At 48.5% G+C, this 23,847-nt stretch overlaps 1 protein-coding gene across 8 annotated transcripts in view; it reads left to right on the top strand.

Moving 5' to 3' along the window:
- Nucleotides 1-23,847, top strand: part of TEX15 (testis expressed 15, meiosis and synapsis associated) — a 171,631-nt gene that overhangs the window by 78,071 nt on the left and 69,713 nt on the right. For all 8 annotated transcript variants that reach the window (XM_075604064.1, XM_075604078.1, XM_075604122.1 and 5 more), the window contains 3 exons: nt 19,597-19,825; nt 20,385-20,534; nt 22,949-23,105. In XM_075604064.1, the coding sequence (XP_075460179.1) occupies nt 19,597-19,825; nt 20,385-20,534; nt 22,949-23,105 (536 nt within the window). The remainder of the gene's footprint in view (nt 1-19,596; nt 19,826-20,384; nt 20,535-22,948; nt 23,106-23,847) is intronic.

A 23,847-nucleotide genomic window follows, 5' to 3' on the forward strand; every position in this document is an offset into this window, starting at 1 on the left:
TGTTGAAAAGAAAGATGGAATAAAATGTAATACGATGTTGTTTAAAAATGGTTTATTGTAAACACACCACAGTACAATGTATATTTTGGTGACATAACAGATGTAAAAATGTGAGGCGTGTGTCCTGCTAGGGTGTGAGGCGGCAGGTGGCGCGTGGGTTGTGAGTGCTGTCTGTGAGTGGGGGTCCTGCTAGGGTGTGATGCGGCAGGTGGCGCGTGGGTTGTGAGTGCTGTCTGTGAGTGGGGGTCCTGCTAGGGTGTGAGGTGGCGGGTGGCACATGGGTTGTGAGTGCTGTCTGTGAGTGGGGTCCTGCTAGGGTGTGAGGCGGCAGGTGTCACGTGGGTTGTGAGTGCTCTCTGTGAGTGGGGGTCCTGCTAGGGTGTGAGGCGGTGGGTCAGTGATGTCGGTGCGTAGGGGCGGGAGGCAGCAGGTGTGTGTGGCGGCAGGTATGTGTCGAGTGTGGCGGGAGTCTGTTGAGTGCATGCAGCGGCTGTGAGGCGGTGGGTGAAAGGCAGAGGCGGGCGGAGTAAGGGCGGGTGAAAGGCAGAGGCGGGTGGGCGCGAAAGCAGAGGCGGGGAGGCAGGAAGGCGGGCAGGAAGGCGAAGATTGGTGGGAAGGGGGGGAAGGGTGTGGGAGAGGGGAAGGGGGTGGGAGGGGAGGAGGGGGAGGGAAAGGGGAAGAGGGGGAGGGAAAGGGGAGGAGGGGGGAGGGAAAGGGGAGGAGGGGGGAGGGAAAGGGGAGGAGGGGGAGGGGGAGGGAAAGGGGAGGAGGGGGAGGGAAAGGGGAGGAGGGGGAGGGAAAGGGGAGGGAAAGGGAGGAGGGGGGAGGGGAGAAGGGAGGAGGGGGGAGGGGAGAAGGGGGAGAAAGGGGAGCGGGGGGGGGAGAAAGGGGAGCGGGGGGGGAGAAAGGGGAGCAGGGGGGGGAGAAAGGGGAGCGGGGGGGGGAGAAAGGGGAGCGGGGGGGGGGAGAAAGGGGAGCCGGGGGGGAGAAAGGCGGGGGGGGAGAAAGGGGAGCGGGGGGGGGGAGAAAGGGGAGCGGGGGGGGGAGAAAGGGGAGCGGGGGGGGGGAGAAAGAGGAGCGGGGGGGGGGAAAGGCGGGGGGGAGAAAGGGGAGCCGGGGGGGGGAGAAAGGGGAGCGGGGGGGGAGAAAGGGGAGCGGGGGGGGAGAAAGGGGAGCGGGGGGGAGAAAGGGGAGCGGGGGGGGGGGGAGAAAGGGGAGCGGGGGGGGGGGAGAGCCGGCGTTGCCCGTGAGTTACATTTAGGGGGGTGGGAGAGGGGGGGAAAACGGGGGGGAGAGGGGGGGAAAAGGAGGGGAGGGGGACGGGGGGAAAGGAGGGGAGGGGGACGGGGGATAAGGAAGGGGGGGACAGTGGACAGGAGGGGGGGGACAGTGGCCGGGGGGAGGGAGGGGGACAGTGGGGCGGGTGGGGGGGGGACAGTGGAAAGGACAGTGGACAGGAGGGGATGGGAGGGGGGGAGAGTGGACAGGAGGGGGGTGACAGTGGACAGGAGGGGGGGGGCAGTGGACAGGGAGGGGGGGGCAGTGGACAGGAGGGGGGTTGGTTTGCTTTAAATTGACGGGTCCCTCCTCTCCACTCCCCCTGTATCTTTCTCCGCTCCTGACCCCCCCCATGTGTAGCTCCGGTCCCCACTCTACAGTGTCTGAGACACAGTGTAACACACACACACACGCACACAGACACACACACAGTGTCCCACACACACACTGTCACGCTGTGACACACACACACTCACTCACACTCACCTCTCCTTCTGGCCGCCGCCATGTTAGTTAGTCCGCGAGGGAGGAAGGGGTCCTTCCGTCCGCCGCCATCTTAGGTGCTGCGTGGCAGCGGTAGGCTGCCCTGGCCAATGCCTGTCCCCGCGCCAGGGAGGTGAGGGCAGGTGAGGGGGAGGTGAGGGGAGGTGAGGGGAGGTGAGCGGGAGGGGAGGTGAGCGGGAGGTGAGTGGAGGCAGCGGCAGGCTGCCCTGCCCACTGCCTGTCCCCGCGCCGGGGAGTTGAGTGGTGCGGGAGGTGAGTAGAGGGAGCGGGAGGTGAGTGGAGGCAGCAGCAGGCTGCCCTGCCCACTGCCTGTCCCCGCGCCGGGGAGGTGAGTGGAGCGGGAGGTAAGTAGAGGGAGCGGGAGGTGAGTGAAGGCAGCGGCAGACTGCCCACTGCCTGTCCCCGCGCCGGGGAGGGAGTTGAGCGGGAGGGAGGTGAGTGGAGAGGGAGGTGAGTGGAGTGGGAGGTGAGTGGAGAGGGAGGTGAGTGGAGCGGGAGGTGAGTGGAGAGGGAGGTGAGTGTGATGGGGGGGTAGAGGACAGAGAGAGAGGTGTGTGTGTGTGTCCCTGTGTGTCCCTGTGTGTCCTTTGGCCCGTCACTCCGCCTCAGGCCAATGAGAGGTGTGCGGGGGCGGGCGGGCCAAGGGACCAATGAGATTGCCGCTAGGGACGCAGACATACAGTGCTTTCAGAAATATATAGTAGATAATGCATTTGGCCATTTTAAATACATATAACATTCAATAAATACAGTCAAAACATATTACATTTACCTTTTACAGGCACCCACGATGAAGGCCGTCTTCATCCTCATCTTCATTCTGCCCATGCCCCTACGGTGCTGCAAAACATGCACAACAATTACAATAGCCAATGTAATGTCCCCTAACCCCTTAATCACCATAGCGGTTATTAACCGCTACAGTCATTAAGGGGTTAACCCACCCTCACCCACCACTCGGGAGGTCTACATACCCTCCCACACTAACCCCCCACCCCGTGAGGCCTAACCACCCTCACCCACTACCCACAAGGGAGGCCTACCCACATACCCTTGGGGCCAATACCCCCTCCCCCCACCCCCAGTACCCACAATAAAAACTATACACAGCCCCACAATAAGCATCATTCTATTTATTACATACATAACCCACCCCCTGTGCCCCCCCATAAATACATGATTTATTCTTTTACATACAGGGTTCATACCCCAGCCCACGCGAGTCCCCGGCGGGCTGGCGGGTCACCTGACAGACCTACAGGGTACCAGCAACTTGTTTCACACAGGTTCTGGAGGCCTGGTGGTGGGTCCCGCCAAGCGCCATTACCCCCAGGTGGTCTTCTTGGGTCACCGTGGGCCACAATTGGGTCCCCACGGTAGGCCCGCGGATGTCTGGGAGCCCCGGGTCAGACCCACAGGTGCCCCCACGGATGTGGGACCACCGCTTCATCCCCACACCTACGGGTCCGCGGTGCCCCCACGGATGTGGGACCACCGCTTCATCCCCGCATTTGTCACCCATGGAACCATCAGCCTGATACCCGTGAGATACCCAAGGAGACCGCAGGTGGTCTCCAGAGGTCTCACGCAGAACCAAGGAACCAACCCTGAATGTAAAATAAATAAACCTGGCCTATACATTCAATACATACATCCCCCCCCCCAACACCTACAGTACAATAATGTGCCAAATAACTATTATCCAGATATGGATAATATATTATTTGCCCATTATGAAACACATAAAACATCCACAAATCAAAACATGAATTTTTCATCTTAAAACCACCACATTGCATGTTAAAATAAATACAGCAGCCAATGCAGATATAAAAAAAACAAACTGCAGCTACACAAATGTCTATGAAATGTCACACAATTGCATTGAGTGTGTACATGATGCAATTAATCTGTGCATCATATAACACTATGCAAAATATATGTAACAATAAAATACACTATGAACAATGTCCCCTAACCACCAATGCCATCCTGAAAATCAATTAGAAAGTAACCAACAGCAATACAATTAGCATCAATCAATTAATCCATTTCCTCAAACAATTAAAATACAATACAAATCAATTATACAACTCCCTATTCAATTGCTAAAGCCAAACCATTGCCAAAACAATTCTAATTTAAAGTAACCACCATCATTCTAATCTTACTACCATAAAGAAGCCTTTAGCTAAATACAAATTACATTATTCACAACAATGACAAAATAAAGATGCTAAATACATTATCCATACATGAAAAGAACCTAAACATGAGCCAAACAATCAATTATTATCCTTGTATGTCTATCCATACAGATAGATAAACATAACATACAGGGGCAATAATACAGCATAAAATACAAAGCATTTACATACAAAATTCACATACAATACACCCATTCAGTGTCCGTGAATGTATTATATACATAGATACATTAACGGGCATTAAATGGGAGTGAAAAAATAAAAGACACGAATGAAAAATCATAAAAACCTGTAAAAGTTTAAATAATAAACTTGTCTTTTGTTTACTCACCATTAGATGTCCACTCTCCGAAATCCAAGCGACCCGGAAGCACAGGAACCAATCCACAGGTAAGCCATAAAATAAAAAACCATAACAAATCCACGTCTGTGTCTTCTTTCTTCTTTGGGGTCTTCTGGGGTCTTCTTCCGTCTTCTTAGGCCACGCCCTTCTTCTCTTCTTAGGAGGGGAGATGTTCCCTCCTCGGCGACTAGCTTCAAAATGAGGCGACATAGGCTTTTATAGGCCTATGACGTCACATTTTGGTCAAATGTTTCCCACGGTCCTGATTGGGCCGTGAAAAACATGTGATTTGGCTGATGAAAAAAAAAATGATGACGTCATTTAAAGGCAATGAAAAAACAGCCAATCAGAATGGCTTTGCTTCAATTGCCTTTGAGATGACGTCATTAAAAGAAACATGGCCGGTCTCACATGGTACATTAGCCAATCAGAGCGTGGGAAATACATCCCAACTCTGATTGGCTCTAGTACCATGTGACACGCTTTCAAAGACGTCACATCCGTTCTCCCCCAAGCCTCTGTCACATGGTCTACTAGAGCCAATCAGAGATGGGATGGAGTTCCCACGCTCTGATTGGCTACGGCACCATGTGAGACCGGTCATGTTTCTTTTAATGACGTCATCTTAAAGGCAATTGAAGCAAAGCCGTTCTGATTGGCTGTGCTTTCATTGCCTTTAAATGACGTCATCATTTTTTTTTTCATCGGCCAAATCACATGTTTTTCACAGCCCAATCAGGACCGTGGGAAACATTTGACCTAAATGTGATGTCATAGGCCTATAAAAGCCTATGTCGCCTCATTTTGAAGCTAGTCGCCGAGGAGGGAACATCTCCCCTCCTAAGAAGAGAAGAAGGGCGTGGCCTAAGAAGACGGAAGAAGACCCCAAAGAAGAAAGGAGACACAGACGTGGATTTGTTATTGTTTTTATTTTATGGCTTACCTGTGGATTGGTTCCTGTGCTTCCGGGTCGCTTGGATTTCGGAGAGTGGACATCTAATGGTGAGTAAACAATAGAAAAGTTTATTATTTAAACTTTTACAGGTTTTTATGATTTTTCATTCGTGTCTTTTATTTTTTCACTCCCATTTAATGCCCGTTAATGTATCTATGTATATAATACATTCACGGACACTGAATGGGTGTATTGTATGTGAATTTTGTATGTAAATGCTTTGTATTTTATGCTGTATTATTGCCCCTGTATGTTATGTTTATCTATCTGTATGGATAGACATACAGGGATAATAATTGATTGTTTGGCTCATGTTTAGGTTCTTTTCATGTATGGATAATGTATTTAGCATCTTTATTTTGTCATTGTTGTGAATAATGTAATTTGTATTTAGCTAAAGGCTTCTTTATGGTAGTAAGATTAGAATGATGGTGGTTACTTTAAATTAGAATTGTTTTGGCAATGGTTTGGCTTTAGCAATTGAATAGGGAGTTGTATAATTGATTTGTATTGTATTTTAATTGTTTGAGGAAATGGATTAATTGATTGATGCTAATTGTATTGCTGTTGGTTACTTTCTAATTGATTTTCAGGATGGTATTGGTGGTTAGGGGACATTGTTCATAGTGTATTTTATTGTTACATATATTTTGCATAGTGTTATGATGCACAGATTATTTGCATCATGTACACACTCAATGCAATTGTGTGACATTTCATAGACATTTGTTTAGCTGCAGTTTGTTTTTTTTATATTTGCAATGGCTGCTGTATTTATTTTAACATGCAATGTGGTTTTAAGATGAAAAATTCATGTTTTGATTTATGGATGTTTTATGTGTTTCATAATGGGCAAATAATATATTATCCATATCTGGATAATAGTTATTTCGCACATTATTGTACTGTATGTGTCGGGGGGGTGGGCGGGAGGGTGTATTGGCCCCAAGGGTATGTGGGTAGGCATCCCTTGTGGGTAGTGGGTGAGGGTGGTTAGGCCTCACGGGGTGGGGGGTTAGACTGGGAGGGTATGTAGGCCTCCCGAGTGGTGGGTGAGGGTAGGTTAACCCCTTAATGACTGTAACGGTTAATAACCGCTATGGTGATTAAGGAGTTAGGGGACATTACATTGGCTATTGTAATTGTTGTGCATGTTTTGCAGCACCATAGGGGCCTGGGCAGAATGAAGATGAGGATGAAGACGGCCTTCATCCTGGGTGCCTGTAAAACGTAAGTGTTAAATGTTTTGACTGTATTTATTGTAATTTATATGTATTTAAAATGGGCAAATGCATTATTATCCATACTGTATGTGGATAATAGTAATTTTGCCCATTACAGAACTGTATGTGTTAGGGGGCGGGGGGGATGTGTGTTGTTTATTGGGGGCAATTGTCCCCAATAAACATGCTAATGTGCCATAACCCCTTCATTGCCTTAGCGGCTATCCGCTAAGGTAATGAAGCTGCATTAATGTATTATTATTAATAGTGTGCGGGAGCAGGGGGTCCACCGAGCTGAACAGCATTGATTTCTGCCTCAGAGACCCCCTGCTTCTCGAGTTACAGGCCCCGGTTTGGGGCATCGGTGCCAGTGCGGACGCCATCTTTATAGAGCCCACGTCGCGTCTTGGACGCTATAAAGATGGCGGCGGCACTGGCACCCGATGCCCCATACCGGGGCCTGTAACTCGGGAAGCAGGGGGTCTCTGAGGCAGAAATCAATGCGGTTCAGCTCAGGGGACCCCCTGCTCCCGCACACTATTATTTAAAATACATTAATGCTGCTTCATTACTATAGCGGATAGCCGCTACGGTAATGAATTATTGTTTATTGTTATGTATGTTTTAATACTAGTGTAGATGTGCACGGGGTCTCCTGAGCTGAACCGCATTGGTTTCATTTCCGAGGACCCCCTACTTCAGAAGATACAGGCCCCGTTATGGGGTGCCGGTATCCCCTGCAGAATGTAAATAACGCGGGAACTTTAAACTGCAGGGGATACCGGCACCCCATAACGGGGCCTGTAACTCCTGAAGTAGGGGGTCCTCGGACCTGAAACCAATGGGGTTCAGCTCGGGAGACCCCTGCTCAGGTTCACTATTATTAAAATGTATTTATTTAGTGTACGATCGCCTGTAACAGTCTTGCATAGAGATAGCAAATCTCCATGCAAATGTTACATGCGGCTTTTTTTTCTATCAGCTAGCGAACTGAAAGGTTCAGAATGCTAGCAGGGGGGAAAAAAGCAACTTGTACGCTGTGGCTGTTTTGAGCTATTTTGAGCAGGTACGTTAAAAAATGGCCTCAAGGCCTTAGTGCATCGCGTCCCCGGCTTCATTTTTTTAACGAACCTGCTTTTTGGCCAAATCAGAATGCAAAGCCATTGAGCTTAGTGCATAGCTCCCTGAGTATGGCATTGCCATAAAATGCTTTATTAACAGTTAAGGCAGCAATTCTACACGGGACTCAAGAACCCCCCAGGGGTACGTACGTGAGGTGTCTGAAAAGTGTTCACAAAACTTCGATAAGTGCTTTTAGAGCAACATTGCAAGTGTAGCTATTCAAAAAGCGTCGATAACATGGCAATATCGCACTAAAACGGCTTTTTAACCAGCTATAACACTCTGGCTATAACAAGTAGTGCGGTAGCTAAAAAAATGCCCAAACTCGCATTTTTTGCCAGCAACTGCTATTCAATAAACTCCGATATGCACATCATACTACTAAAACTTGCATTCTTTTCTTGCAGTCCAAATGGTGGCAAGATCAGAATTGCGATTTGCATATCAAGGAGTTTCTTTTATTTTTACTGCATAGGATTGAATCCGGGGGTCACCAGAGACACCCGGATTCAATCCTATGTAATACAAATAAAATTACAGCCAGTTTCATTACCTTAGCGGCTAACCACTAAGGTAGTGAAAGGGTTTGTTATTGGTACAGGGGGTGGGTGACGCTTGTAGTTGCCCCAGGGTTGCCCCAGGGTTGCTGTTTAGCCCATGTGGGAGGTTGGCAGTAGAAGTTAACCCCTTTATTACCTTAGCTAGCGGTTACCACCAATAAAGGTGTTAACCCTCGCGTTACCTTCCCGCATGGCCTAAACACCAACCCATAGGCATCTACCACCTTCACCCACCCTCTGTAGCAACAACACTACACCGGAATGGGTAAAAGTGCTATTAGCCAAAGATGGCTAATAAGGCTTTTCCCCATTCAACAAACAATTACAATGCAATACAATAAAAATAAATATAACCCCCAAATCGCAATATACACTGTAATGGGCCAAAATTCCTATTACCCAGATATTGATAATAACGCATTTGGCCAGTAAATTAAAACATTAGCCAGCCAAGGGGAGGGAGGCATGCTACCTGATTGGCTATCTTACCTCCCTTCTTGATGACGACACATCACTCCAAAAAAGGAAAGGCATAACATGGTATATCTACCAATCCGAATGGTGGGTATACCATGTGATGGCTGCCTGTTTGTTTTTTGCTGAAGTGATGTCATCTTAAAGGGAGGAAAGCATATACTACCATATTGGCTGGCGTTCCTCCCCTTAAGATGACGTCACAGCCTTAAAAAAAAAAGTGGAAGCTGTCACATGGTACACCCCCAATTGGATTGGTGGTGTACCATTTGACACTCAAATGGGATGTCACAGGCCTTATTTAAGACGGAGACGTCTCTTCAATCAAAAGAGGACCATGGACTTCTTCCCATCAGGCTGTTGAGCATTGCGTCGTGGGTCAGGAGTTGGTGCCGGAGTAGAATTCGGAGGGTTAATCTCGGCAAAGGTAAGAAACACATATTTTGTTTTGGGTTGCCTATTGACTGCCATGGTGTTTATTTATGCCACTTTCTGGGTATAGATAAGCACAGTAACAAGCAATGCATTTTTTGCAAATGTTTGTTTTTATTTCATTGTAATTACTGTATTTTTAGTTTTTTTTTTTTTTTGCTTGCCCATTTCTTGCCATTGTGGCAATCCATGCCCGTATTGTGGGCATGATTTACCACAGTCACAATGGGTAGAGGGGGTGGGGTAGTTGCCCTGGGGAGGGTGGTTAGAACTCCCAGGAGAGTAGCGGTGCAGGGGGTTAATTACTTAGCAGTTATTAACCGCTAAGTTGATTAAGGGGTTAGTTGCCAGTAGTTAGTTTTTTTATTGTAAAAGTCCATGTGGAAAAAAAGTAATCCTTGGCGCTGGTCTTCACTCGTGTTCAGTGTATTGCATGAAAAAAGAAAATACAAAAAAACAGTGTATAATATCATACAGTGCATGTAAACAATATCAACTCTGTGCAAAAATATTCAAAACCAGGTGTGAATCCCTAATACTGTACTACTTCACCAACAAATCCGGATATTTGATGAAAGTAAACCACTAAATAGTTAATGCTCTTAGAGGGATAAACTTGTACTGTACAGTGGTTGATCTCTAATGGATTTCTTGCAACCCTTTACCGTATATATAGTATATAACAATACACTGTGGATAGCTTCTGGATAGCTTCTGTTTGAAAAAAACATTTCCAAACGATCGACGAGGTTATCGCCAGGTTTTCACATTCGTGCAATTCTAGTAGCCTCGAGTAGGTTATCGGGGCTAATCGCTAGAATGGCGATGTTCTCTCAATATCCTTCCGCTAGGAAAAGTTGCCGTGAGGGTGGTGAGAAGTGGCGAGAGAGGACTTAGAAAAAAATGCATTTTTCCTGCCTCGGATTGATGCCGGGAGTCTCCGGATCTGATACACATTAATATCAGCACCGGAGGCCCCCGGCATGGATTAGTGCATGAAAAATGCATTTACAGGCAACTTCATTACCTTAGCGGCTACTCGCCAGTTTTGCTATCACAGGTATTTGGGACTTTCTGAATACCGTGATAGCAACACTGTAAAATCTGGCGGTGTAAACGGCACAGCGACATTTTTTTTATCGGGGCTTATAGCATAGATCCCAAAGTAGTGCCATGTTTCAATTTTGTACCGCACTATAAGTAAATGGTGATTTTTCGTAGTGAATACCGTTTTGACAAACATTTCTTATAATGTGGTAAGAAAATGCAAACCCGCTCGGCAATGGACTGAACTTATCGAAGTTTAGTGAATAGGCCCCCAAGTCTGCATCACAAATGGCCACAGATTACTTTATTTATCCGTTTAGCGCTGAAATTGATTGTCAGCCATGTAGTCACTGATGAAGCAGCAGTTGAGATTTAAATGATTGAACTTCAGGAGGACGATAGACTCAAATCTGTGCTGATGCGCTGCCCTGAAATTAATTTCAATGTTTGCCTCAACCTATCTGTGCGAATCAATTTTTTCAACTTTACAACTAGTGAAAACAAAGCACCGATACACTGACAGACGCTCACGTCAAAGAACTGCGTCTGAGCACAACTGATCACAAATACATTTCAAGACTTTGGTTGAAAGGAAAGACTGTCAGAGATCCCACTGTCCAAACTTGAACATTTCAAGACATGAAAGATAATTTTTGCTTCATTATAAGCAGTCACAATTTTAGATGTAATTTAGGTGACCAAAAAAGAAGTGGATGAATAATTAAAACATTTGTTAGTTCTGTTCAGTATAATAAATGATTTAGGTCATAATTGTGTAGCCCTTTTTGTGACTGCATGCACTAAGGAACTACGGGTGTTGCATGTACCTGTGGCTTCAGGAGCTCTGAGCCTCCGCTATTTGGGAGCCTGGGGTCATACCCTTACTTATCACGGTGCAGCGCCTCCACTTGACCAGGATCCACCATGATAGAGAATATACCCTAAGCAAGAACATAACAACCATATTGTGCAACAGCAACCTTTTATGTATTATGCATACTGAACGGAATAAATGCAGAATATATATATCTTAACGTTACACACACACAGTGGCTCGGCCACACCTTATCAGGGGTAATGTTCGGTACACAGGTGGCTCTGCCACTCTCCCTAGGAGTATGTCCTATAACCAGTATCTGTATTGTACCATATGGTTTCACACTGGTGCCCCAATTAGTTAGTGGGAGGCGGGATCAGCGCCTGTTGACCGGAGTAGGTGCACTTGTAGAAAATGATACCTTCCGGTCACTGCGATGACCGTCACACTCCACACAGGGTCCTTAGCGTTGTTCCAGCCTTTCGCCGACACTCCGTTATGCTGCGCCGTCTGTATCCAATCCAAGATGGCGACCGCAGCTCCGCAGCTCAAACCGCACTAAAGGGAAACGTCCCTAACAGCTATGGCCGTCCCTACAAAACGGCACCCTACGATGACAGGGGAATGCTCCTCGGGCCTGGGGAATGTCTCTCACCTAAGCGGGAAGGTCACTGACCCTCCGCTCGCGCACACGAGGTTCCGCCAACCTCCTCCTTCACCTCCCTCTCGTGTCTGACCCACCGCCCACACGCATCCTGTTCCTCTATCCAGAGTCTCACACCCGATTGGTCCTCAGCCTCAGCTGACTCTCTCACAGTTCAGAGTTCAGAGTTCAGAGTCTCTACAGATTGGTTGCCCTTCGCGCGCTTCTCTCGCGCATGCGCAGCCTAACTTGTACACAGTGACCTTGCTGGCAAAAGGACAATATGGCGCTTCCTTTGCAAATGACAGCGCCGGAACCTTTATATATATGCACATCCTTACAATTGTATTTTTTTATTGTGGCCCTTTGACAATGACTGATAAATTCTGTCTCCAAACTCCCAGTCAGGTCGGGCACCCGTGACCTAAAGCATTACTTTTCCTCAATTATTTAATTATAGACCAGGCCTTTAAATGTTTTTTAGACCCATTATTAAACTCAAGATTGTATGCTCTCTAGTAGCACTTCCTGCTGACGCAATGTCCTTTTATCTATGCAGTATGTAAACATGAAAGCAAAAACTGGTGAAAATAGTTTTAAAATTAGGGGATAGGGAAGAGAGAATGATAGACATACTGTATAGAGGTCTCAACCTTCTTCAAATCTCTTATATGCACCTAAACTGGAGCTGAGAGACCAAAGGCTAGGCTGAGGCTCGGCGTACTGCAGATACGCCGAGCATTGTGCAGCACAAATCAGCAGATCATGTGACTAGACCGTCTTCATGACGTCAGACGTCATTCCTAAAAGATGCATCTGTCAGCTTCACTTTAGGTGTATATAGGAGAATTTCAAAGGAGATAGATAGATTACAGGCTACCTAGCCACAAATTGAAGAAGATTTAGACCTCTATACGGTATATCTATCTTTTTATCTTTCCTATCCCCTAATCTAGGGGAGCACAAACTTTTGGAGCTGCGCCCCCCTGCCTGCTCCCCCTGGCTCTCACGCCCCCTTACCTTGTTTGGCGGCGTCAAGTGACGCTGCGGGATCATGTGGCGTGATTTGACCCCGTTGCCATGTAGACTGACGTGTGACGTCACTCTGCACGAAACCACGGCGTCATTTGACGCCACGTTGCCATGGCGACGCATCACAACAACTCTTCTGAATCCCGGTAAGTGAGTTGCAGAGGCCTCACATGATCCCACGGCATTTAATTAAAATGCCCCGGGGGAGAGCGTGGGGCCTCTGCAACTGCCCCCGCCCCCCAAAAATATGCATCCCCACTTTGCGCACCGCTGCCCTAATCCCCAAATATGCAAATAATCTTCACCAGTTTTTCCCTTCATGTTCTACATATACAAAAAAGGGACATTGAATTGGCAGGTGATAACAAATATACAAAAGGGACCCTAAACTAGGCCGACCAAGGCCGGGTTCCAGTCAATTGCTTATGTGACAGAATACACATATAAACACCAGATGTTGTTTATATGTTGCTTATCAGAAAGGATGTGGGTGGCCACGCATGTGCAGTAGACAATATTATTGTAGTATCGTTATGTATTATTGCTATAACTAGAATAACTAGAATAATCATACGATGGGAAAAGCTAAACTTTGTACTATCTATTATATATTTCTGAAAGCACTGTATGTCTGCATCCCTAGCGGCAATCTCATTGGTCCCTTGGGCCGCCCGCCCCCGCACACCTCTCATTGGCCTGAGGCGGAGTGACGGGCCAAAGGACACCACACACACACACACACACACACACACACACACACACACACACACACACACACACGGGGTGTTACCTACATTAGCGGGGCTCACAGTGTTAGCAGCACCCGCGCGCACCTCCTCCTCTCCCCGTGTCTCCTGCGCTTTCACCCCGCCCCCCCCCCTCTCCCCCAGCGCCGCTACAGTCAGCGGGACACACACACTATTATTACCCCTTCAGCGCCCCCCCCACCCAGTGTCAGCGGCCGTGCGAGACCCACCTTCTATATCTCCCACCTCTCCCCCCCCACACATATACATGCCCCCCCTCCCCGACTCTACAACTCACCACTTCCCGGCGGGGGAACAGCCAGTGGCCAGGCAGGCTGCCTCACGGCGCCGAGTACCCAAGATGGCGGCGCCCGGGACACAGCGGGGGAGCGGCCACAACACGCTGCCTCCCGCCTCAGATCCACGTGGGACCTGCCGGATGGGTGAGTGAGCGGCCTTCACCTCCCTTCCACCCCCCTTCACCTCCCCTCCACCCCCCCTTCACCCGCCCTTCACCTCCCCTCCATACCCCCTTCACCTCCCCTCCATACCCCCCTTCACCTCCCCTCCACCCCCCCTCCAGTGTTAGTGTCTCCCCGATACCCCCCTCCCCCCCCCGGCGCCGCTACAGTCAGCGGGGGAGCGAGCGAGCGCCCGGGACACAGCGGGGGAGCGGCCACAACACGCTGCCTCCCGCCTCAGACCCATGTGGGACCTGCCGGACGGGTGAGTGAGCGGCCTTCACCTCCCCTCACCCCCGTTCACCCACCCCTCACCTCCCCTCACCCCCTTTCACCTCCCGTTACTCCACTTCTCCTCCCTTCCACCCCCCTTCACCTCCCCTCCACCCCCCCTTCACCTCCCCCCCTTCACCTCCCCATTTACCTCCCCCCCCCTTCACCTCCCCTCCACCCCCCCTTCACCTCCCCTCCACCCCCCCCCCTCTTCACCTCCCCATTCACCTCCCCCCCTTCACTTCCCCTCCACCCCCCCCTCTTCACCTCCCTTCCACCCCCCCCTTCACCTCCCTTCCACCCCCCCCTTCACCTCCCTTCCACCCCCCCTTCACCTCCCTTCCACCCCCCCCTTCACCTCCCTTCCACCCCCCCTTCGCCTCCCCTCCACCCCCCCCCCTTCGCCTCCCCTCCACCCCCCCCTTCGCCCCCCCTTCGCCTCCCCCACCCCTTCCCACCGCCTCCCCCCCCTTCCACCGCCTCCCCCCCTTCCCACCGCCTCCCCACCTTCCCACCGCCTCCCCCCCCTTCCCACCGCCTCCATCCCTTCCCACCGCCTCCCCCCCCTTCCCACCGCCTCCCCCCCTTCCCACCGCCTCCCCCCCTTCCCACCGCCTTCTCCCCGCCTCCCCCCCCCTCCCCCACCGCCTCCCCCCCCCCCCTCCCCCACTGCCTCCCCCCCCTTCCCACCGCCTCCCCCCCCTTCCCACCGCCTCCCCCCCCCTTCCCACCGCCTCCCCCAACCCTTCCCACCGCCTCCCCCCCTTCCCATCACCTCCCCCCCCTTCCCACCGCCTCCCCCCCTTCCCACCGCCTCCCACCACCTCCCCCCTCCCCCCCTTCCCACCACCTCCCCCCTCCCCCCCCCTCCACCCCCTTCCCACCACCTCCCTCCTCCTCCCCCTTCCCACCACCTCCCCCCTCCTCCCCCTTCCCACCACCTCACCCCTCCTCCCCCTTCCCACCAACTCCCCCCCCTTCCCACCACCTCCCCCCTCCTCCCCCTTCCCACCACCTCCCCCTCCTCCCCCTTCCCACCACATCCCCCCTCCTCCCCCTTCCCCCTTCCACCACCTTCCCCCTCCTCCCCCTTCCCACCACGTCCCCCCTTCCCACCTTCTCCCCCTTCCCACCACCTCCCCCCTTCTCCCCCTTCCCACCACCTCCCCCCTTCTCCCCCTTCCCACCACCTCCCCCCTTCTCCCCCTTCCCACCACCTCCCCCCTTCCCACCACTTCTCCCCTTCCCCCCCCCCCGGTCCCCTTTCCACCCCCCCTCCGCTCCCCTTTCCCCCCCCTCCGCTCCCCTTTCCTCCACCCCCTCCCCTCCACCCCTTTTTCCCCTCCACCCCTTTCCCCTCCCAACACTTCCACCCCTTCCCCCCCCTCCTCTAACCCTTCCCCCCCTCCTCTAACCCTTCCCACCTCCTCCACCCCTTGCCCCCCTCCTCTACCCCTTGCCCCCCTCCTCCACCCCTTGCCCCCCTCCTCCACCCCTTGCACCCCTCCTCCACCCCTTGCCCCCCTCAACCACCCCCTCCTCCCCTTCCCGCCGCTCTTCGCCTTCCTTCCCGCCTTACCGCCTCCCCACCCCCGCCTCTGCCTTTCACCCGCCCTTACTCCGGCCGCCTCTGCCTTTCACCCACCGCCTCACAGCCCGCTGCACGCACTCAACAGACACCCGCCACACTCGACACATACCTGCCGCCACACACACCTGCTGCCTCCCGCCCCTACGCACCGACATCACTGACCCACCGCCTCACACCCTAGCAGGACCCCCACTCACAGACAGCACTCACAACCCACGCGCCACCCGCCGCCTCACACCCTAGCAGGACCCCCACTCACAGACAGCACTCACAACCCACGCGCCACCCGCCGCCACACACCATAGCAGGATCCCCACTCACAGATAGCACTCACAACCCACGCGCCACCCGCCGCCTCACACCCTAGCAGGACCCACACTCGCAGACAGCACTCACAACCCACACGCCACCCGCCGCCTCACACCCTAGCAGGACACACGCCTCACATTTTGACATCACTTATGGCACCAAAATATACATTGTACTGTGGTGTGGTTACAATAAACCATTTTTATACAACATCGTATTACATTTTCTTCCATCTTTCTTTTCAATATTATTATCCAACCTTTACAACAAACAGTCACCTATTGTTCCACGATTTATAAATAATACTACCTATTACGCATTTACATCCCGGGCAACGCCGGGTCTCTCAGCTAGTACTCTATATAAGAAAGTGATTCACCAATGTTTATTTGTATTCTAATGCTTGCTACATGGAAATGAATATTACTGCGTAGTAAATGCTGCTGTATGCTGACTGAAGAATAAAGATTATTCTGAACTGAAGAAACAAGTTGCAACTAGAGAGCATACAATCTTAACTCTCATAATGTGTCCAGAAAACATTTAAAGGACATTTGTATATGCAAAAGAACATCTACAGTAGGAGAAATGCTAATGAAATATTTACACTATATTTAAATGACTAACACCCCACACCTCCTAAAAGATTCCAATAAGACCTCTGACAAGCCTAAGGCCCTTTGAGGGTCAGTCCCAATAGGATAATAACCCACAGCCTGTGCTGTCAGGGCAGCAGCTCTAGGATTTAACTATATCATAGGCTGGATAGATCTACTGCTAACACTGGGAAGTGGCCTGATTATAAAGGAAGTAAGGAGAGCGTTCAAGAGTAAAAGTACAGTATGCTGTGACAGGGGAGCTATCCAGCATCTGAGATAGTTCAATGCTAGAGCTGCTGCCCTGAATAGCAGAGGTTGTGGGTTCTGACTGACATTAGTTACTCTCTTTATCACCAGGGGCCCCTTAGGCTTGTCAGTATAGGCATTATGGAAATCATTTAGGGGGTGTTGAGTGTGTCATTTAAATATACTTTGCATATTTAATTCGTATATCTCCCAGGTATGCTCCTTTTATAGCACATATGTTCCTCCATGTTATTTTGAGTGGAAACATATAGGCCTCTTCCTCCTTCCCTCCCCATTTTCAGTATCTGAAGAAAAATTACGAATCATAGAGTTATGATTGGCATATTGCAGCTCTTCTGAGTTTTTTGAATAGCATGTGAATGTATAATTACGTGAAAATAACAAATTTTGCATGCTGATTTCCAATTGGGCTGAAAAAACTTCAAATATTTATCTGAAGCTACTTCGGATATATCTTTTTACTCATATTTCACATCTTAAAACCCTTTGAAATCTGAGCCTTACTTTTCCTTTCAGCTTTAAAGGGGCAATCCCTTCTAGAACCCAAGTGAGGAACCATTCTAGTGACATGTTTATGGGGGGTTGATACCTTTTAACCTACATCTGACACCTTTAAGAATTTTAAAAATAATTTTATATTTAGTTTGTAAACATGATGAGCAGGGACTTGGAAAGCCTTTGATTTACTCAGCTTGTACAGTCCATGTCCTTTTTCTTTCGTTATCGGCTTTCTGATAAGGACAGGGTGGGCTAAGGTTACATACATTGTAAATGAGGTTGAAGAAAGACATACGTCCATCAAGTTCAAGCTATGCTAAATTAAGACGACAGATACTTTATACTATATCCGTATGTACAGTATATTGATCCAGAGGAAGGCAAACAAAAACCCCAGTGACATATCATCCAATAATATCTCATAAGGGAAAAAATAAAATTCCTTCCTGACTACAAATATTGGCAATCCGATTACTTCCTGCATCAACATCCTTCCCATGTTATTTGGTTTATCCCTGTATACCTTTCCTTTCTAAAAAGATCTCCAACCTTTTTTTGAACATATCTAGTGTATCTGCCATTGCAGTCTCCACGGGTAATGAATTCCACATTTGAACTGCCCTTACTGTAAAGAACCCTTTCCTTTGTTGCTGGTGAAATCGCCTTTCCTCCACCCTTAAGGGATGGCCCTGAGTCCTTTGTACTGCCTGTGGGATGAATAGTTCTTTCAAAAGCTCCATGTATTGTCCCAGAATATATTTGTATATAGTTACAGTATCATATCCCCTCTTAGACGCCTCTTTTCTAATGTAAACAAATGTAATTTAGCTAGCCTCTCCTCATAAATCAGATTATCCATCCCCTTTATTAATTTGGAGGCTCTTCTCTGCATTTTCTCTAGTTCCATATTGTCTTTTCTAAGGAAGGGTGCCCAAAATTGTACTCATATTAAAGGTGTTGTCTTACTCAGCGGTGCGCAAATTGGGGGGCGCGACCCCCAGGGGGGGCGCGAGACTGTCGGTGGGAGGGCGCGGGTTTATAGAGGCCCCGCGCGCTTCCCGAAGGCACTTAAATTAAGTGCCGGGTGAGCTGCAGGGCCTCTGTAAACCTTTACTTACCTAGGGTCCGGCGGCTTCCTGCGTCGCCATGGCAACGCGACGTCAAAATAATGCTGCGAGGTCATGTGACGTCATGGCGCCAGAGCGCAGGTAAGTGGGGGTAAGGGGGTGCGGGTTGTGAGGGGGACCGCCGGCAGGGGGGCGCAGGGAAAAAAGTTTGCGCCCCCCTGGTCTTACTAATGCTTTATACAGTGGCATAATTATGTTTACTTCTCTTCCATCCATTCCCCGTTTAATGCAAGATAAGATCTTGTTTTGCCTTTGCCAGCTACTGCATGACTTTGGGCACTATTGCTAAGCCTGCTGTCTACAAACACTCCTAAATCCTTCTCCATCAAAGATTCTCCTAATTTATCCCGATTTAATTTGTAAGTTGCCTGTTTTTTCTTGTTTCCAAATGCATAACCTTACATTTATCTATACTAAACCTCGTCTGCCATTTACCTGCCCAAGTTTCCAGTCTATCCAAATCCTTCAGGAGAGAAATTACATCCTGCTCTGATTCTACTACCTTAGTCAATTCATCAGCAAAGATGGAGACTTTGCTCTCTAAGCCAATCTCAAGGCCATTAATAAACAAGGTTAAAGAAAACACGTGATTGGCAATGATTTCAACATTCAGAAGCCCGTAAGAAATTCCATTTGTAAGTAATTATTAAAAAATATGAAAAGATTTCCGATTAGCATGTTTATATTTGTTTAAGGAAGCCAATTAGACTGTTATGCAATTATTCCATAAAGTGTGAGAGCACCAATCCAACTCCAAAAGAGTTTCCATGTGATAGCACTGAATAGCCCTCTCCCACTTCATAGACTAATGGCCTTAACCTCTTTTCATAAGGTTATTTTCTGGCAAGCTATGTGGGATATGTGGCACCATCAAAACATACTTTGCAATAGGTTTCTAAGTCTCTCACTTTAGATTTGTGGTAGAAATGGCCATTATCCAGAACTGTGGCATTGATGTCATGCTTTGGAGATACAAAAATGTGGTAATATGCGCTTTATATGAGTATTCTTGATAAACAAGAGTTACTGTAGATAAATAATAATAACAAAAATATTTTAGACTTTTTTATTTTATTATCTTTTGTTAGGTCAGAGATGCGAGAAGAAGGAAGACAACTTCAGGAACACTTCTGCTTTCTAGTTCTTCCCAGAAGTGCTATCATGAATATATACCAGCATGGGTTGCATGTTGATGGTACAGCTTCTACAGCTCTAGGAAACCCTCTACGAGGCATATGTGTCTTCAGGCACATCGATGTTGCGTTGAACTTTGCTAAACAAACGGATTCTAAATCAGACTACATTATGGTTTTCAAGGCAGGTGTCACACTAATGAGACTGATTTTGATAGAGAACTGCATTTCATCAATATGTTAATATAGGACATTCAGAGAGCAACAAGACATTACTACCCATATGATGTTCCCCTAACATCCCAAGAGACAGTGTTCTCAGTGGCACTTACTGTATGACAGTAAGAGAACACCTTGAGGTGTTTTCCTGTGATAGATACAGTTAAAACGGAACCGGGGGCCACTATTTCTTTTCAGGGGGCCAACTTCGACAACATGAATGCCCAGAGAGAGTAGCGTGGTCCCTAAAGTCTAGTCGCACTGTGTTGCTGCTAGACATTCAGCACTGAAGTGGTAATGCACTCACTCATTAACCCATGTAAACATGGCCAACAGTGACCTTTAAAAAACAAATGAATAGCATTAGTCTAAAAATATAGACATAGTTGTTATTATTGTAAAATATTTAAGATTGTTTAGTTGTCAAATTTTACAAAATCACACTTTCATGTACAGTATGGCTTCACTGACATCCATATTATATTTGATATTTAATTATTTCTTTCCCACATTCTTTTTCTTAGGTTCTGTTTGGTAAAGTTAAAAAAGTTCAGGCAATTGGGAATTCAAAGGGGAAAGTAGCCATGGATCCTACACCAAACTTTGACTGTCACGTGTCAAGGAAAGCACCATCTCCAAAAGATTCCAGTGATGAACAGACTATTAATTCCTTAGTAAGTAATTTTTTGTTACACAATACACAGACCATGCAGAAAGGTAGCTCATGCTGCATAGGTAGGATTGACCAGACGTCCCGGTTTAGCCCGAACAGTTCTGTTTTTTAAGTGTCTATCCCAACAGTTGTTTAAATGCCCGGTTTTGCAGAGAGGAGCAGGCTGCATTGTGCTCACTAAGAAGGTAAGAGAGAGAGAGAGAAGGGTGTGTGTGTCCAAATGGGAGGGGGAGGGGGGAGAGAAACACATTGGGGGAGGGGTGGAGGGAAACATGGTATGGGAGACGGAGGGGAGGGGGCAGAGAGAAAGACTGGGGGAAGGGAAAGAGAGAATACATAAAGAGAAAGAATCCTCACACGAGCACTCTTCCTCCACTAAAATGAAAATAATAAATGTTTATTGTGTACTGAGAGGAAAAAGAGGTTAAAACCTATATGTGCTGGGCACTACTGCCAATAGTACTGTACCTAAAATAATCGGAACAGTAACACTGTCATAGAGTGTGACAGAGTGCTAGTAATCATATACTGTATAAATAATAGCTCCCAGGAGGTCAGACAAATATCCCCTCCAGTAGAGCTCCCCCTCAATGTGATGGGTAGGAGTACTATACTAGGCGAATGGCCTAATCCCCAGAGTAGCACAACCCTGTGACATGGGTATGAACCCACTGGGTAGTATTAAGCTCAAATACCCACAGTCACCTTCAATTGAGCCCCCACTGAATAGATATAAGCCGTGGGGGAAAGGAAGGTTAAGAGCAGGGGACAGGTGGATGAGCCTGACGGGGAGGGGAAACAGATGGGGTAAGTAGAGATATAATAATCTCACTTAACTTGCAACATGAGGTGCTTGCTCATATGCCAGGTTGGGGCCACATTATGGTAAATAAGCCACATATACCTTAGCTAGCACTATATCATGTTGTGAGCCCAAAGGGTGATTACCCATACAGCAAAGGCAGCCCACTAGATACTAGCTAGTGGAGGCCTCCTGGGGCCCACAACTTAGTTTAGCTAACCCTCTATGAAGGGAAAGAGAAACTGGGGGAGAGAGATTGGGGGGTTTGAGAGATAAAGTGTGTGTGCGCGTTTCTATTTGTTCAACTGGGTGGGAAGGGACACATGGGGGGGAGAGAGAAACATGGAGGGGGAGAGACACACTGGAGGGGGAGACACATTAGGGGAGGACGAGATACACACTGGGGTGAAGGAAAGAGACAAACTGGGGGGAGGGAGAGAGAGACTGGGGGTGGGAGACGGGGAGATAGACACTGGGGGGGAGAGAGCGAGAAATTGGGGGGGGGGGGGGAGATTGAGACACTTGGGGAGCGAGACTGGGTAGAGAAATGAGGGAGATGAAAAGAGACGGGGGAAGGGGAAAGAGACAGGGGAGAGAGCGAGACACTGAGGAAGGACACGGGGCGGAAGACTGAGACACTTGGGGGAGGGAGAGAGACACTGGGGAGGGAGAGACACTAGGGAAGGGGGAGAGATAGAGACTGGGGAGAGGAGGAGTGATAAAGAGACACTGGAGGAGAGAGAAACTTGGGAGGAGGGGGAGAGGGACTGGGTGGAGGGGAGATATACGGGGTAGGGAAAGAAACTGGGGAGGGAGAGACTGGGGGAGCAGAAAGAGAGACTGGGGGAGCAGAAAGAGAGACTGGGGGAGAGGGAGAGAGACTGGGGGAGAGGGAGAGGCTGGGGGAGGGGGAAAGAGAGATTGGGGGACGGGGATAGAGACGGAGAGAAAGAGAAACTGGAGGGAGGGAAGGAAATAGAGTGAGACTGTCGGAGGGGGAGAGAGAGAGACTGATGGGAGGGGAGGGAAATAGAGAGAGAGACTTGGGGGAGAGGTCAGAGTCTGGGGAAGGGGGGAAGGAGCTATTTGGAGGAGAGAGAAAGATTAGGGGAGGGGGACAGAGAGACTGTAGGGGCCGGGGGAGAGAGACTGTCAGAGGGAAAGGGGGAGAGAGAGACTGGCAGAGGGGAAGGGGGGAGGGGGAGAGAGAGACTTAATAATACAGCATAAATGGAGACGCTATTAGGCAAATACCATTATAATATTTATTTTTAAGTGATGTTATTTGTTTTCTAAAAAATGTTTTATTGTGTTCCGGTTTTTACTTTTCAAAATCTGGTTACCCTATTCATAGGATCTCATTTACTACAATGTTTATGATTAGATTAGTATCTTGTGATGATAACCCAGCTATTTATGGCAAATGTAGGTACTCTGGTAGTGAAGGTGTTATTACACTTACTGTCCATCATTACTCCATATACTATAGCTAATGCCCCCAGCATTCATTTTGTATGAAGATTTTTTTTTTTAATGATATTATTTGCACTATTACGGTAATTGAGACCAAAAAGTACAATGGAACTTTTTTTGTTTTTTTTAATATCTTACAGGTATATTTGTATGAATACGACAATAGTTTGAGGCCAGTAGAGACACCAAGGCATTGCCTTCCATATGCATTGATGGCTGTCCGCTTTGTGGGTCACCAGGCGAGGACTGCCCCTTCAATTTCCTTATTAAGATATCAGCCCAAGCCCTTTTCTTCTGGTAAGACTATTTATTTTATTGAATTCTCATTAACCACAGTATTGCAAGTGTAGATCAAAAGAAAATGAGCAGTATTAAGAAGCAGTTTCCCTCAGGAAAAATCAGCGCACCTCCAAGAAATAAAGACAGAAAAAAGCAAAAAATAGTTCGTTCTAATGACTCAGAAAAAAGGAAAATGGTGAGATATGCACTTTCTTCTAAGTAAAAGATGTACAGGTATACACCACAAATGGAGCAGAGGTACTGTTCTGTCGGCGTCTTGCGACACTTCCGGTTTGGTCTCTGGGTTCCTGCAACTCAGTCCCACGGCAACCCGACTAGTTTAGAAGGAAACTCCTTCTTCCTCAAGGGGATTCATACCCTTGAGGAAGAAGGAGTTTCCTTCTAAACTAGTCGGGTTGCCGTGGGACTGAGTTGCAGGAACCCAGAGACCAAACCGGAAGTGTCGCAAGACGCCGACAGAAGCAGCGAGGATTGCGATCTGGGGAAAGGACTCATGGGTGTAACAACAGTACCTCTGCTCCATTTGTGGTGTATACCTGTACATCTTTTATAAAATTGGTTTTACACTAACCAGAAAGGCTCCAGCTCATCTATATTCATGTGAAGCTGTGGAAAGAAACCTTTACGTGCCTGGTGACCAGGCACTTAGAAGTAAGTGCATATCTCACCATTTTCCTTTTTTTCTGATTCATTAGAGCGTACTTCACTATTTTTTGCTTTTTTCTGTCTTTATTTCTTG

This window comes from Ascaphus truei, chromosome 1, assembly GCF_040206685.1.
Source record: "Ascaphus truei isolate aAscTru1 chromosome 1, aAscTru1.hap1, whole genome shotgun sequence".
Taxonomy (NCBI): domain Eukaryota; kingdom Metazoa; phylum Chordata; class Amphibia; order Anura; family Ascaphidae; genus Ascaphus; species Ascaphus truei.